Source organism: Echinops telfairi, unplaced genomic scaffold (genome assembly GCF_000313985.2).
Source record: "Echinops telfairi isolate 266 unplaced genomic scaffold, ASM31398v2 ScPeMD7_7468;HRSCAF=8506_0, whole genome shotgun sequence".
In the NCBI taxonomy this organism is placed as follows: domain Eukaryota; kingdom Metazoa; phylum Chordata; class Mammalia; order Afrosoricida; family Tenrecidae; genus Echinops; species Echinops telfairi.
Window position 1 is genome coordinate 52,941,978 of NW_022111369.1, and position 17,364 is coordinate 52,959,341.

The 17,364-nt window shown below is 41.8% G+C and overlaps 2 protein-coding genes across 2 annotated transcripts in view; one reads left to right on the top strand and one right to left on the bottom strand.

Moving 5' to 3' along the window:
* KLB (klotho beta) overlaps positions 1-4,380 on the top strand; it is a 50,294-nt gene extending 45,914 nt beyond the window's left edge. Inside the window, 1 exon segment of the mRNA XM_004703347.4 lies at positions 3,295-4,380. Coding sequence (XP_004703404.3) covers positions 3,295-3,683 — 389 coding nt within the window. The 3' untranslated portion in view covers positions 3,684-4,380.
* Positions 4,381-15,536: 11,156 nt separating this feature from the next.
* Positions 15,537-17,364, bottom strand: part of RPL9 (ribosomal protein L9) — a 3,103-nt gene continuing 1,275 nt past the window's right edge. Inside the window, exons 3-6 of the mRNA XM_004703346.2 lie at positions 17,231-17,362; positions 16,431-16,511; positions 16,082-16,198; positions 15,537-15,615 (exon numbers count right to left, since the gene is read on the bottom strand). Coding sequence (XP_004703403.1) covers positions 16,092-16,198; positions 16,431-16,511; positions 17,231-17,362 — 320 coding nt within the window. The 3' untranslated portion in view covers positions 15,537-15,615; positions 16,082-16,091. The remainder of the gene's footprint in view (positions 15,616-16,081; positions 16,199-16,430; positions 16,512-17,230; positions 17,363-17,364) is intronic.

The window sequence follows — 17,364 nt, forward strand, 5'->3', positions numbered from 1 at the left end:
GGTTGTGTCGGGAAGGTGAGCATCATAGAATGCCAATTTAATAGAAGAAAGTATTCTTGCGTTGAGGGAGTACTTGAGTGGAGATCCCACATGTTCTTATTGGCCAGGTTGGCACAATAAACCAAACTATCACAATCAGAGAAGAAAAGGTCAAATAAGTAAGGGAATAACAGACTTTATAGGGTTTAGTAAGCTATTTTAAGAACTGTGGCTCTTATTCTGATCGAGCTAGGAAGACACCCCCACAACACAAACTGCCATTGAGTCAATTCTGACTCATAGCAACCTTATATGGCTACAAGTAAGGTTGTTAACTACAAAGTGGGCAGTTCAAATTTACCAGCCTCTCCGATAAAGAAAGATGAGCCTTTCTCCTCTTGTAAAGATATACACTCTCAGAAACCCACAGGGGCAGTTCTACTCTGTCCTGTAAGGGTGCTATGAGCAGAGGAAGACACGGGGAAGGTGTATATAGAATGGTGACTGATCTAACAGGTTTTAAAAGAATCACGCTGGCTGCTCTTCTTTGGGTGTACTGAACAGAAATAAGAACAGAAACAGGAATATTTGGAATAGTCTAGGCAAGAGACAATGATGGCTTGCACCAAAATCTTAAGAGTGGAGATGGTAAGAAGAATCAGTAGGACTGGTGGAATGTGGCATATGAGAAAAGAGTCCAGAATGATTCCAAGATTTTAGCTGCTGCTGTTGTTAGGTGCCATCAAGTCAGTTCCAACTCATTGCTACCCAATAGGACAAAACACTTCCCCGGCCCTGCACTCGCCTCCCAATTGTCTTATCTTTGAGCCTTTTGCTACAGCCATGTGTCAATCCATCTCCTTGACAGTCTTCTGCCTTTTTTTCACTGCCCTCCTACTTTACTAAGCACGATGTCCTTTCCCAGGAACTGGTCTCTCCTGGTAACACGTCCAAATAACGTCAGAAGTCTCGCCATCCTTGCCTCCGCAGAGCATGCTGGCTGCACTTCTTCCAAGGCAGATGTGTCGGTTCTTTGGGCAGTCCGTGGTACTTTCAATGTTCTTTACCAGCATTATCATTCTTTTTTTTACATATATAAATCTTCTTATTGAGGGTGCTTACATCTCTTATAACAATCTATACAGCAATTGTATCAAGCACAATTGTACATATGTTGCCATAATCATTTTCAAAACTTTCTACTTGAGCCCTGTTATCAGCTTTTTTTCCTCCTCTCCCCACCCTTCCACCCTTGATAAATTATAAATTATTATTTTCATATCTTAGACCATCTGCTGTCTGCCTTCACCCACATTTCTGTTGTTCATCCCCCTTGGGAGGGTGTTATACATCGATCATTGCGATTGGTTCCTTCTTCCTCCCTCCACCTTCCCCCTACCCTCATGGTATTGCTACTCCCATTACTGTTCCTGAGGGGTTTATCTGTCCTGGATTCTGTGTCAAGAGCTCTTTTCTGTACCAGTGTACATGCTCCAGTTTAGCTGGATTTGTAAGGTAGAACTGGGGTCATAATAGTTAGGGGGAGGAAGCATTAAAGAACTAGAGGAATGTTGTGTGTTTTCGCTGGTGCTATACTACATCCTGGTTGGCCCATCCCTTCCTTGTGACCCTTCTGTGAGGGGATATCCACTTGTCTACAGATGGGCTTTGGGTCTCCACTCCAAACTCCCTTATTTGCATTGACATAATTGGTTGTTTGGGGTCTTCTGATGCCTGATACCTGATCATGTCAACACCTCATGATCACACAGGCTTCTATGCTTCTTCCATGTGGGCAATGTTGCTTCCCTGCTACATGGCCACTTGTTTTAACTTCAAGCCCTTAAAATCCCAGACGGTATATCTTTTAATAACACTATCAGCTTTCTTCACCACATTTGCCTACATTCCCATTTTGTCTTCAATGATCGTGAAGGTGAGCATCACAGAATGCTAGTTTATTAGAACAAAGTTCTTGCATTGAGGGAGTACTTGAATACAAGCCCAGTGTCTGTCTGCTACCTCAATACTTAACATAAATATATGTACATTGACCTATATCCCTATCATTACATATTAATATATTTATATATATACATGGCTATATTTATATATCTGTAAATGGTTCTTTCCTCTATTTCCTTTTACTTTCCTCCTGTCCCACTATCATGTTTGACCTTCATTAGGCTATCAGTAATTCCTCTCGGCTACATTGCACTTAATCAAGCCCCACCAAGTATTCTATACCCACCTCACCATCAATTTCAGATCTCTTGTTGTGCCCGTCCCTGGTTTGTTGGCACCCCCCTCCCTTTTCCCCACCTCCTCCTCTCCCCTGGATCCATCAGTCCCATTGTTTTCTCTTCTAATACAGATAGGTATGAAAAAGAAAAAACAAACAAACCCTATAAATAGTTGCAGGTCTGTTTGAAACTTATGAATGTTTTCCATTTGGGTCAGATGAGGTGCCAAGCCCTGCCTAACAAGCAGAAGTCTATTTTGGGGATTCCTCGGGGACTTCGTCGCTTTGCTCCCCTTGCTGCTCTGTTGTGTTCCCTTCGTCTTTTGCCCCGGTGTTGGGGGTGGGGTGGGGGGATATCGGAACAGGCACAAAGCCCGCACTGTGTCTCCAGGGCTATCCCCTGCAGTGGACAGTGAGGAGACATTATGGCTCCTGCACTGGCTGCTCTGAGCAGGACTTTGTCCTCCAGGGTTGGTGGGCTGGGTTGTGGTTTCTCTCTCTCTCTTTCTCTTAGCTTGCTTCGGTGTGGTCTGGGCAGACCTGCCATTCTCCCTGGGCTGTATCTTCAGTTCTGTCCTCTGTAGTGCATTCTTCTGGGGTGGGGGTGAATGTAGCTGGAATTGGGACCAGCACAGTCCTCTCTATTAGTTTGATACTCCATGCTGGTATGTTGCCCTCAAGGCTTGGCACACTGGGATGAGGTCTGGTCCCTCTTTCCCTTTCCTGTGGAAACATAAGCAATACCCTCCCCACTGGGTGAGTTAGTGCCCTGTGTCCCCACTGCCCCCATCTTTTTCTTCTTTGTTCCCCTCCTTTATAATTGGCTACCATATGCATCCCTGGGTTGGGTCTGACCCCAGCACAGCATAATTCAGAAGGATCAATTACTTCTTTGGTTTTCTCTATTCAAGGTCCAACTTCCACTTGTATATGAGGCAACTGAAATACCATGGCCTGGGCCAGGCTCACCTTAATCCTCAAAGTGACATCCTTGAGCTTCAGCACTTTAAAGCTGTCAATGACAGCTCCTTTTCCCTCCGTGACTAATAAAACTCCTTTGTGATGTTTTTCAGCATACCAGATTGATAAAATCAAACTCAAAGGCTATTATGCATTCAAGCTGACTGAAGAAAAAGCCAAACCCAGATTTGGATTCTTCACACCTGATTTCAAAGCGAAATCCTCAACACAGCTCTACAGCAAGCTGAGCAGCAGCAATGGCTTCCCTGCAGACAACAGCAGCTCTAGATGCGGGCCGGCCCCAGGAAACCCAAAATGCGCCGTCTGCTTATTTCTTGCGCAGAAGAAACCACTGATATTCTTTGTTTGCTGCTTCTTCTTCACCCTGGCCCTACTTTTATCCATTGCCATTTATCATAAGCGAAAGAAAAGAAAATGTTGGAAAGCTAAGAAAATACAACACATACCGTTAAAGGTAGGCCACAAGAGGGTTCAGAGTTAAATTGAGCCTATTTCTATCTGCATGATAGAAGGACAATTACAGATTTCACTCCAGTTCCACATACTGGTAGCTCAGAGACGGTGTAGAAAGAAGACTAACTGAGAAACTGGGGGGTAGTCAAGGTGATGACAATCAGTGTCTCTGCCATTATGGTTCCAATGAATTTCCCCTGAGGTGTTGACATGCAAATTCAGCTGTTGGATCTGAAGAAGGTGTCACTTGGCTAAGCCATGAGGATTACCTGACACATTGATTTATGAGATTTAATGAGCTGCTTTTCATCTTTCTTCTCTGGCTTTCTTCTGCAGAAACCAAGTTAGTTTTAGTAAAAATAAGTGATTTTTTAAAAGTGAAACTTGGTCTTTTTAGACTCCCCTTTGAAACTAGGCAGGTAGTGAGAGATTGTTAGCCACCTCTAACCAAATGCTTTCCCATCCAGTCCGAGTTGTTCTTAAAGGGAAAGGGGAGAAAATACAATGGGATAAGTGGTAATCACACTACAGTAGAGACTCATGCACAGCAATTCCTGAACTTTTCTCTGAGGATCACAGCCCAGTGCGTAACCACCACGCCACCAGGGCTCCCCTGAACTTTTCTCAAGAGGGAAAAAAAAATCAAGTATTTTCTGAGATTTCTTCTTTCATCATTAGATCTGCGAAAGGAACCACACACACACAGACATGTAATTTCAATCATTTGTCTCATAGAAAGGTGAAAGGACGAAGATTAAGGAGAGTGAAGAAGGTCATCACTCAGCCTCACGGTGCAACTTCCCCTTTAACAAATTGCCATCATTCCCACCTGCTTGACTGTTGGGAGGTGACAAGGTATATACTCTGCTCATGAAAGATGAAAAGTTTTACTTACTAGCTCTCTATAGAAAGAAGTCAGACAAAGGCTGGGTTATGCAATAAGATTTGCCCTTTCCCCTGAGGAGCTTCACACACTGACCCATCATGCACACAGGGACCTTCCAAAATATAGAAGGCAGCCATACTATCTGGATGTAGCATCTCTGCTTCTGGGTGTGCTTTGAATGTTGACAGTCTGAATGAGGGAAACTGGTTTTACTTATGTCTTAAGGGCTGGGAATGAAATCTGAATTTGACCCGAGTGACTTTCTTGAACTCTGTGCTGCAGACTTTTCACATTAGGGTCTCAACAGTGGCAGGGAGAAGCAGCCTGGAGACAAAAACATTAAGCTTACCTCTAGGTTAGTCAGCATTACAGTAACCATCCACTGCACACAGCTTAGTGCCCATCCCCTTCAGGGACTTAGACTTTAAGGAGTCCTGGTGGCACACTGGGTTCCAAGTTTGGCGCTAATGGTAAGGTCAACAGTTCAAACCCACTAGCCACTTCCCAGAAGAAAGATGAGGCTTTCTGTCCCTGTGAAGATTTAGTCTCGGAAACCCACAGGGGCAGTTGTGAGTAGGAACTGACTCGATGGCAGCGAATTTGGTTTTCACTTTTACGGACTAAAGGGAAGCTCCTTTGTTCAAAGTTTTAGTTGGAAAAAACCTTAAGTTAAGACAGCTTACTGTGCTCCCGGACAGTCCTGGTCGTGCAGTGGTGAGAGCACAGGGCTGCTAATCACACGGTTAAGTTTGACCAGCCACTTCACAGACAAGCGATGAGGCAGTTTGTAAAAGTGCTTCCGTAGAATTGGACAGCATTGGAAACCCTAGGGAGTAGCTCTACTATGTCCTACAGAGTCAAAATCGACTTGATGGCAGAGGGTCACAAGCCTGGATGGGGGTTCTGAGACTGCAACCTTCCCCGAGGGAGACAGCTTCATCTTTCTCCCACAGAGCAGCTGGTGGATTCGAACTGCTGACTTTGGCATTAGCAGCCTAGCAATGCCTAACTTGCAGTGCTACCCGAGCTCCTAATATATAATTGACATTCTAATTAATAACAAAGAGCAATATATCTCAAAGATACCGTACAGGAGATAGTAAAAAAAAGAAATAAATTTTTAAAAAAAGAAATAGTCAAAATAGTTGGTCAATTCAAGCAAATCAAAAGCGATGGGAAACAATTTGCCTTTGGCTGGCCAAATTAGTTAATTAAAATTTGCTGTTGTTTCTTCTCCGGCTCTCCTCCCTGCCCTCATGGCATCCGCTCCCCAGTACTGGTAGTTTTTGTGTCTGTGTGCAGGGACTTTGCTCTTTCAGAACTTTATCAACCTGACGTCCATCACTACAGTAGTGAATGGTAAGTTCTATTTTTTGTTAAACTGTGCTGCTGAGTTGATTCCGACTCATAGTGACGCTACAGATCAATGTAGAAGTGTCCAATAAGGTTTCCAAGGCTGTAATTCTTTGCCGCAACACACTGCCATGTCTTTCTCTCCTGGATTGGCGGGCAGGCTGGATCTACTGGCCTGTTAGCAACTGGTTACTTTACCACTAAAGTTCCAGTTCCTGTGTAAGCTCTGAAGAAATAAAATACGTTATTTAAAAGAACCACTTCCTTTGCTGGGTCTTCCTCCCCTTTGAGCCATGTGGATTCACCCATGACCCTCAAAGGTGATCTCATTTGTGAATTTCCCACCTTGACCTGACGCCCCCAAGTGGGCAGTTTCCAAAGCATTTCCCACTTAGGGATTATTTTACTAGTTTTGATGACATCCTCATGCAAGAGTCTTTAATGTGGTTCATGATCAATTATACTTATCTAAATATTTAGGTTTATTCATTTTAAAACTAAAAGGTCAATTAGAGACGATTGAGAGCTCTTTTCCCTTTAAATTTCATTTGTTTTGTATGCAAAACACACCAAATCCATACATTTCTATATGTACAATTCTATGACCGTGGTTACATTGAGCTATGCAACCATTTTCACCCCCTTCTCTGAGCTCTTCCTCCCTCATAACATAAACTTGCTGCTATATATAATTTTAAAAGATCATATATGATGCTATATAATTTCTGTTGGTGTCAATTTGATCTCACATACATAATTCTTAAAAGAGCATTATGCTCACGGCTGACCTTTTGTTTTTCACTAGTTCAGCTAAATTATTGTTGGATTTTAAGACTTCAGAGGATGTCTTTGGTGTGAAGCTTAAAGATTATCTCAGGGTAATAGTTTTGGGAGTTCATTCATTCTCCATGGCTCTATAAGTCTATGATAATTTCCAACTCTGTTCTGCATTTTCCCCCTTTTGGTGAGGTTTCTTTTATTGAAGGATTGGGCAACAACTACCCAATTTTTCCAGTTTCATGGCAAAGGAGGGTGTTGTTCATGAAAATAATTAGCCACACATTCAACTTCCTCTTCCTGACCCACCTTCCTCTGTTGTCCCAGACGAATAGAGACCAATACATCTTAAAAGCTTTTATGACGCAGGCATTATACAACCAGAATTGTTGTTAGCTGCCATCAAATCAGTTCTGACTCACAGTGAGCCTATGTACAAGAGTGAAACACTGCCTGGTCTTGGGCCATCCTCACAAATGTTCATGTATTTGAGCCTGTTATTAGAGTCACCGTGCCAGTCCATCTGGTCGAGGGCCTTCCTCTTTATCACCGCCCCTCCACCTTACCAAGCACGGTGTCCTTCTCCAGGGACTGGGCTCTCCTGACAAGGCCAGAGTACGTGAGACAAAGTTTCACCATCTTTGCCTCTAAGAAGGATTACGGCTGTACTTCTTCCAAGACAGATTTGTTAGTTCAGTTGTCAGCCATGGTATTCTTCTCCAGCACCGTAATTCAAACGCATCCGTTCTTCTTTCGTCTTCCTTAGCCAATGTCCAGCTTTCACAGGCATACGAGGCAATCGAAAATACCATGGCTTTGGTCAGGTACACCTTAATCCTCAAAGTAACACCTTTGTTTTTCAATATGCTAAAAAGGTCTTGTGCAGATTTGCCCAATGCAGTGGATCATTTAATCTCTTGACTGTTGCTTCCATGGGCATTGACTGGATCCAAGCAAGATAAAATCCTTGACAACTTCCATACTTTCTCTATTTATCATGATGTTACCTATTGGTCCAGTTGTGAGGATTTTTGTCTCCTGTACATTGAGCTGTAATCCACACTGAAGGCTACAATCATTGATCTTCATCAGCAAGTGTTTCAAGTCCTGCTCACTTTCAGCAAGCAAGGTTGTGATATCTGCATATCTCATGTTGTTAATAAGCCTTCCTTCAATCCTGATGCCATTCTTCTTCATATAAGCCAACTTAGGAGGATATAGCCCTGTCCACACATTTCCTGATTTCAAACTCTTAATCTGTTCATACAACTGCCTCTTGATTCATGCACAGGTTCCGAATGAGTACAATTAGGTACTCTGGAATTCCCATTCTTCTCAAGGCTATCTATAGTTTATTATAATCCACACAGTCAAATGCCTTTGCATAATCAGTAAAATACACGTAAATATTTTTCTGGTATTCTCTGCTTTCAGCCAAGATTCATATGGCATCAGTAATGATATCCCTTGTTGCAAGTCCTCTTCTGAACCTGACCTGACCCTCTGGCAGCTCCCTATCCATGTACTGCTGCAACCATTATTGGATGGTCTTCAGCAAAATTGCACTTGCACGTGCGGTCAGTGATATTGTTCTATGACTTAAGCACTCTGTTGGGTCACCTTTCTTTGAAATGGGTACAAATATGGATCTCTTCCAGTCAGTTGGCTAAGTAGCGGTCTTTGAAATTTGTTAACATAGATGAATGAGTGCTTCAAGTGTTTCATCAGCTTGATGAAACATTTCAATTGGTATTCCATCAATTCCTGGAACCTTGCTTTTGGCTAATGCGTTCAGTGCAGCTTGAACGTCTTCCTTCAGCACATTGGTTCTTGCTCATATGCTACCTCCTGGAAAGGTGGAAAGTCAACTAGTTATTTTTGGTAGTGACTGTGTTTTCTTTCCATCTTCTTTTGAAGCTTCCTATATCACTCAATATTTTGCCCAGAGAATCTTACAATATTGCCACTTGAGGCTTGGATTTTTTTAGTTCGGTTCAAGATATGCTGACCATGTTCTTCCCTTTTATTATTCTAATTCTAGGTCTTCTCAAATTTCATTTTAATATTTGGCTTTGTCTTCTCGAGCTGCTCTTTGAAATTTTCTATTCCACACTTTGACTTCATTTATTTCATTTCTTTCACTTAATTTCTTCCATTTGACTTAGCTACTCTACAATCAAGAGCTAGTTTCAGAATCTCTTTAGATATCCATTTTGATCTTTTCTTTCCTTTTGAATGACCTTTTCCTTTCTTTATGAATATTATCGATGTCCCACAACTCGACTTCTGTCACTGGTGTTCAATGCATTAATCTGTTCTTGAGATTTGAAATTCAGGTGGGATAAACTCAAGGTTGTATTCTGGCTGTAGTGGATTTGTTTTCATTTTCAGCTTCAACCTGAAATTACAGATGAGGAAGTTGGTCTATTCTGCAGTCAGCCCTTGGCCTGGTTTTAGCTGCTGATAATCTCCATCATTTCTTACCACATGAACAAGTTGTTGGTCTTGCAAAAATGTATCATTGTGTGGCTTCGTCTGTCACCAAGTCCATAGTTTTCAACTACTCTTCCTTCTTGTTTCCAACTTTTGCATCTCAATTGTCAACAATTACCACTGGATCTTGATAGCATGTTTGATCCATTTCAGACTGAAGACATTGCCAGAATTCAGTTTCTTCTTCACTAGCTTTTGCAGTTGGCGCATGAATTTGATTAAGAGTTGTAATGATTAGATTTCCTTGAGTGCAAATAGATATAATCCTGTAACAGGCAGCATCTTTCAAATGCTGAATGCAGTGTCCTTCTTGATTGTGCATTCCCAGCATAGTAAGTCGTATGATCCTTTTTAAAAAATATATCATTTTATTGGGGGGCTCTTACAACCCATCATTCATTAGTATTAAGCACACTTGCATATATGTTGCCATCAACATTTCCAAAACAACTTTCTACTTGAGCCCTTGGTATCAGCTCTTTTTTCCCCTTCCCTCCCCCACCTTCTCACCCTCGTGAATCCGTAGTTATATATTATTATTTTATGTCTTACACTGTCCGTTGTTTCCCTTCACCCACCTTTCTGTTATTTGTCCCCCTGGAGAGGGGCTATATATCCAACCTTGTGATGGGTTCCCCCTTTCTCCCCCATCTCTCCCCACTATCCCTCTTCCCTCATGATATCACTACTCCCATTCTTGTTCCTGAGGGTTTTATCTGTCCTAAATTCCATCTTGCGATGCCATGCATAAGGTCTTCAGTGGCTAATTCCTCCACAGTGGGCCGGTGATCCTTCTTCACAGTCTTAGTCTGGAAGCGTCAACTCACTCGGATGACCCTGCCAGCATTTGAAATACTAGTAGCATAGCTTCCAGCATCACAGCAACACACAACCCACCACAATACAACAAACTGACAGGCAAGCGGTAGCAACGAGAAATAGAAGGTAGAATACAAGTGCTAAATATGTTCTTAAAATCAGTTCACCGGGACGGCCCATGACACCATGACCATAAGCCTCCAGATCAAGGTATAAAATGCATGAGGTATTTGGTTGTACACAGCAACTTCAAAAGCTACCCTTTTTAATGTAAATATATCCAACACACAATTTTTGCCAATTAAACTTTTTACAGGTACATAGCTTATTGAAAGCAATGAAAATAATTAGCTGTGCATCCCTGCCCTTAATGAGATTCTTCCATCCATAACTCCCCTTTTCTCTTGCCTCCTTGACCTTAATAACCACTAATAAAATTTGGTCTTTACATATTTTCCTTTGTCTTTCTACATAAGTGACCTCATACAATGATTTTCCTTTTTGTGATTGGTTTGTTTCACTCAGCATATCTTCAAACTCTATCCAAACTGTAACATGCATCATAATGTGTGACTTTTCTGTGGATAATGTGTTGGGGGGGTGGGCGGCAGAAAATTAATCTTAGAGTCTATCTAACTTGTTATATTTTATACATTCACGGTAAAATGCTTTTCACTAACAAATCTTTAATATATGTAGAAATTATCCAAACATAAATGTAATGGTTAAAGAGCTTCTGAAAAAATGAGGCCATTATATTGTAATTAAAATGTTTTGTCAGAATAATTTATTCCAAATAAACTGGTTTATATTACTGAACTAGCAATCTGGTCAATTTTAAGAACTGAGATGTAAATAGGCTTGGCACTGGAACGCTCTACCCCAATATCTACCTACCTTCCCCAAACTAAGTATGTTTTCTCAAAGTTGGGAAAATAACACACAAGAGCTTATCCATAGATAGTTGATAAGTCTTCCTGAGGGAGTGAAGACAACTCCCTGCCATCAAGCCGATATGGACTCTTGACCGAATAAGACAGTACAGAATGGCCTGAGTTTCTGAGACTGCAAATCCTCTCTTTACAGGAGTAGAAAGGCTCATTTTTCTCCTGCTGAGCATCTCTGGTGGTTTCAAACTGCTGACTTTACAGTTAGCAGCCTAACTTGCCACCAGTGCTCCTGTCCTGAGGAAACAGTAGGGAAGCAGACTTTCATGTACTCTTCCCAAGTTACTGTGTGACCAACACTCACCAAGCCACTTCACTCTTCGGAGAAAACTCTTATTCCCATCACAGCTGCTACCATCACCCAGACATTGATAATTCTAGTATCACATCACTAGAATACTGCCACTAGGGAAATACCTCCCACAACTCTAGAAACGTTGTCAATACGTTCTCGAACATTCTCCCTCCTGCCCCATTATTCTAAAGCTGCTGGCATCCAGGAATCATTTATCCAGCAATGTGCCAGGTTATTTGGGAGACACCAGTACACAAAACAAAGACCGCCACCCCCATAGTTGCTTGCTAGCAGGAGAAGGCAGACCATCAATACATGATACAGAAACCATGCTGTAAGCTGCTGCCGCCCAGTCGTCTTCCTCCTTGTGAGCCCAGCACAGCTCCGCGGGGTTTTTAAGGCTGATTTTCTGAGATGCCTCACCAGCGGTTCTCAACCTGCGGACTGCGACCCCTGTGGGGGTCTAAAAACCCTTTCACAGGGGTCACCCGATGCATAACAGTGGCAAAATTAGTTATGAAGTAGCAATGAAAATAATTTTATGGTTGGGGGGTCACCACATGAGGAACTGTATTAAATGGTCATGGCATTAGGAAGTTGAGAACCACTGGTTTAGACTGTCTACCTTCTAATAGTTGAACACTCAACAATTGGTTACGTGTTGGGCTGCTAACCACACAACTGTGGAAACTCCAGCTGCTCCTGTGAAGTTACCGTCTCAGAAAGCCACCGGCAGTTTTACCCTGTCCTATAGGGTCACGATGAGTCAGAATCAACGTGATGGCAGTGAGTTTGATTTGGGGGCGGATTCTGGAAAAGGAGCCTAAAGTGGTATACATTGGTAAAGCATCAAAAGGCTGGCAGTTTGAAACCACCACTCACTCCATGGGAGAAAGATGTGACCAACTGATTCCAGAGTTACAGTCTTCAGAACTGTATGAGATTCGACTCTCACAGGGCCACTCTAAGTCAGAATTAACTTTGCTAGCAACTATTTGGGGTTTAAGGGTATGGGTATTAGATGGTAGGTCCAGGCTGAGGGCCACAATGAACAAAACCAAACTCTTACCACCAAGTAGATGCCAACTCATTGCAACCCTGTAAGATAGAAAAAAACTGCCCCCTTTGAGCTTCTGAGACTTTCTATCTTTACAAGGGCAGGCAGTTGGAGCAAAAGGTCAAACCACTCAACTGTTAGCAGCTCAATGTGCAGCCTACATGCCACAGGGCTTCTTCTATTGAGAAAGGGATCACTTAAATATTGACTTAACGCAATTATTATTGAATGAAAATGAATTTGTTCTGTCAATTATTACCCAAATCATAATTTAAAAAAGACTTGAAGGTGAGATAGCTACACAACTCAGCTCTGGGAAGAATCTTCCAGAGGACAACACAACGGCTTTAAGGCTGTGAGTGGCAGAGACCAAACAAACAGCTGGAGATCAGGGGCTCCATATTTACAAAGTACCAAAATTACTTTAGATACCCAGAAAAATACAAATACTGTGTAAAAACCACTTTCATAGGTGGCAACTTACAAAACCAAAGTATCTTATGGCCCACAATCTCATGGATAACTCTATTTCTTAGCCTACAGATATTCTTAAATTTTTAATTTCAAAACTAGTTTATTTTCTTAAAAGGGAATCACTTCATTACTGGTTTTAAGAATCAGTATTTTGTCAAACGAGAAGATTAAAAAATAAAATTAAAAAAGCAAGATATAGAAATCATAGTTCTGAAATGTTAGCTGTTTAACCAACATCCACATTTCAAAGCAAATGCAACGATCTGACTGCAGCAGAGATGCGATTTCTGTTCACTGCGCAAACAGTATCCCTCAGATCCTAAGCTGAACAAACACAAGGTTATCAAAAGTAAATCTTTAAAACAACTAATACTTTTCTTGTGCCCGTTTTTCCAGTCTTTTTAATAAAAGTTAAAGTGCTTGTTTTCAAGTAGAACACGGGGGAGGGGAATGCAGTGGTGGTGGTAGGGTGAAAGCTCAAGGAGTCCATGTAGAAAAAGAATGTGTGGAAACTGGTAGCAATTCTACTTCACGTCTGAACTACGGAATGATTATTAAATCTCAATCTAAAAAAACCGCTTGTTCTGTGCGTTAGTACATTCAGCTTTTTGCATGTTAGCTTGTGTGCAAAGGTGACAGTTGAGAGAAACAGCCCCTGCCTGGGAGCTGCCTTCGCAGGGGTCCTGTTCTCAAACAGAGCAGGGTTTATGAAACCAATTCCTGGCAGTTCCATAGAACCAAGCATCATCTCTGATGGGCAACTCTATGTGGAATAGAGGGTTTTCTTGGATTATATTTGTTAAAAAGACTTCCAAGGAAAGCATGACCTTGGAGGGGTAAAAAGGCAGGTTAATTTCCTTGGAGGATGTCTGACAGGTAGCTCAGGCCATGCTTCTGACCCACATCAATAGATCAGTGTAGCTCCAGTGACGGGGGGGGGGGGGGGGGGGGGGGGGCGCGCACAGAAAACATGGGAAGTGGTAAAGATGATCTTTTAAACTGCAGGATTCTGAATGTCTACCAGTCTGTGGAAAGAAGTGATCAGCCAAGAAGCGTACTCAAGACCCAAATTCACTCATGGAGACAATTCTGACGCCTAACGAGTCTACAGGAAGCACTAATTGCCCATTTCTAACTACCAGAGCTGCACATCTTCACAGTAGAAATCCTCACCTTTTCCTGAGGAGTCCCTGACCAGTTTGAACTGCAGAACTGTGGTTACCAACCTACTTCCCTCCCCAGGGTTCCAGAGAATTGCAACATAGGGTTAATTATTTTACTTCTACATTATGGTAAATTTTAACCTCATCAAAGTAGGAAAAGAATCCACCATCTAGCTCTAATTATCAACAAAACGCCTCACCGCCACTGAGTGGATGCTGATTCATGGTGACCACATACGATAGGGTAGTACTGCCCCTGTGGGCTTCTGAAACCCGTAATTCTTTTCCAAACTGCTGACCTGGCAGCAACTCTTCTGCCACCATTCGTAAGGAGCAATACATATAAAGTAAATCTTGTTTCCCACAGAACCCCATCCCAAGTATTTCGCAACTTTTTCATTGTTCCCATTAACTTATCAAATCGAACATTTATAACATCAAATCATTGAATTTGAATCAAAATTCTATGCAAAATCCACATATAGCAACAGGCTTGCTTTTAGTCTAATCAAACCATGCAGGAAAGATCCTGCCATTTCCTAACGAATGGTACAAAATATGTAAGATGAAATCAAAGTTGAATTTCTTCATCACAGAATGATACTATCAATGCTAGACATTAGCAAGCCTGTTACTTTGGGGGGCCCTAGAAGGCGCCAGTGAACTCAAAGGTCAGCAGTTCAAAACTACCAGCTGCTCTGAGGGAGTCTTGAGAACCTTTAAGTGCCGTTCATTCTATCCCACCCTCAGCAACCAACTGATGGTAGTGAATTTTGTTTTGATGGCACAGTAAAGCTAAAGGTCGGATCCCACAAGCTGCTTCAAGAAGGATGTGTGGTCAATTGAAGATCCCAGGCTGGAATACTATAGGGACAGGCAGTTCTAATGTCCTGAAGGGTGGCAATCAGTCATAACCTAGGTTTTGTTGGTTTTTTTCTGGGGGGGGCGGGGGGGGGGTACTGCATTAGGGACAGTGTTACAAACCAGTAAATACCACACAAGTGCTGAACAAAAATTTGCTCAACAAATACACTTGAGAGTAACATTTTAAATGGAACAGATATTTAGTGGCAACTGGATGAGGTATATACTAGGCTGAGGCATTTAAAGAACACGGGGAATTTAGGAAGGCTTTTCAGAATGGAAGGGATTGACAGGCTGGGCACACGAGATTGAGGGCAATGGATAACAACCATTTGTCATTCACACAAAATAACTGCACACTGGGTTCTACTTCACAAGCATTTTCCAAAAAATTACTGGCAGACAAGTGACTCAAGCATCCCTAAACTCACCAAATACTCTAGTTCTTGTTTTAGTAAAAGTAGACAGGCACCTTAAGGATCTCCTCAAAATTCTACTTCCAATGATATATAGCCACACCCCTTCTCAGCTCACACTTCCTTCCATCAATAAACCAAAATAACAAATACAATGGCCATTCTCCCATTACATATTCTAGAAAGTACAGTAAATCTCACCATGCATTTTGGGGTGTTTTTTTTTACCACTCTTATCACATGATTTTGCTTCTGAACTGTTGCCCTCCAATTGGTTGAGAAGCAGTTTGAGGACTAAAAACCTAGTACACACAACTTTTAAAAATAAAGACTCAAATTCATTACATAAACTTTATTGGATTGGATCAAAGCATCACAGAAAGTCTAAAGGAATCATCTAGACTGTAGCTGGACACCTGTGGGAATAAGGGAAAAGTGTCTGTAAATCTCAGTCATCCAATAACCTTTGCCCAGAACAGCTTGAAAACATCTGTACCTTATTTTATACGTTGTACTGAATCATAACTGGTTAACAGTAAGCCATACAAAGAAAAATAGTAAAAATACTAATCCACAAAGAAAACCCCCCTCATACCAACTCTGAGTCAATTGAAGCATATCAAACCTATAGACATGCTATAAATCTATGGGTGCAGACTGAAAGCTCCTCTCTCCCATGGATAAGCTGGTGAAGCAGCACTATCACCCTACCACCAGGGCTTCTTGGTAAAGTAAGGTCTTTAACAGTCAATTCCACCTCATTTCTACGCTCCAGAATGCAACTCTGTGCTCTGGAAATACTACAAATCCGGTCTCAACGAGCAAACTGAGACCCCCAGCCACAGCAGCAACAGAGCTTACTGTGGACACACAGGAACCTACCTCTTACAGCTTACTCGTCAGCCTGCTGAACTGTTCCTTTTTCAGAAACATAGATGCCATCCAGAAACTTTCGGATATCCTTGTTTTTAACTGTTGTGGCTTGCTGAATTAAAGCAGCTAGAGAAGGAAAAAGTTAAAGTCAACAACAAAATTTCAAAAATCCCCCAACCCCTGCCCCCCCCCAAATCTCAAAAATGTTATGCTTAAAGCCTCAGAGTATCTTTAAGACAGCCTTTTATTTTTCACAATGAGACCAATAAAATGAAAAGAACACCCTATATTCAACTACAAGATTCAGGCAAAATTACATGGGCATATTTAACTAACCTTTCATAGTAAACATACCAACCTGAATTTGATACAAGCTCAATGTCGTTTCCTTCAAGAACTAACTCATCTTTCTGGGCTTGAGAAAGGGAACAGGCAACACCTGAAAACAGGGAGGGCATGTGCATAGTATCAGCAACACAAAGACAAGAACCCCACCCCCCAAAGATTCTTTGTATTTATCTATCCCATTAAAAATTAACAGTATCGAATCTGACTGATCTGGGCCAAAATCTTTTATGGGTATATGAGTTTAATTTAGCTGTATAGACATATGTTCCAAGTCTTAAACAAAACCAACCACAAGGACTACACCTTCTCTCCACCCTTCATACTCCAAGGTAATCAAAGACACTTCACTATGCTAGAGACCAACATTTTGCAGCTTGAAACGCATCTACAGATGAGCAAAATGAGGTTGATTTGTCCAAAATGATAATGATACCAGAACCTAGACAGTTTACCCTATCACCTTTCAAGCAACATTTTAAAGATTTGTTAAATCTCAAAGTCCTCTATGGTTTTGTTTATTTAATAAGCGTTTAACCAATCTTGATTTACTTTTAAATCCTAAACCAAGCCCACTACAATTACGCCAAATCTGACTACATACAACATGTAACACAATGTAGGATTGCTGTGACTGCAAATCTTTACGCGAGCAAACACAGCTTCATTTCTCTCTCCTAAGGAGAGGTTAGTGGATTTGAACTGGCGAAATTAGTTATGGCAGCCCCACCAGGGCAAACCAAAATACCAATCTTGACAAGTATTTGGGGGGGGGGGGGTGTCCTCTGAATTATATCTGGGGCATACACATACCTGTCCTCATGCGAACCCTCCGGATGTATTTTTCACCCAAGAAATTACGGATTTCCACAAGAGACCCATTCTCCTGAATAACCACGTTAATGGGGAAGTGGGCATACACAGACCTCATCTTGTATCGGAAGCCC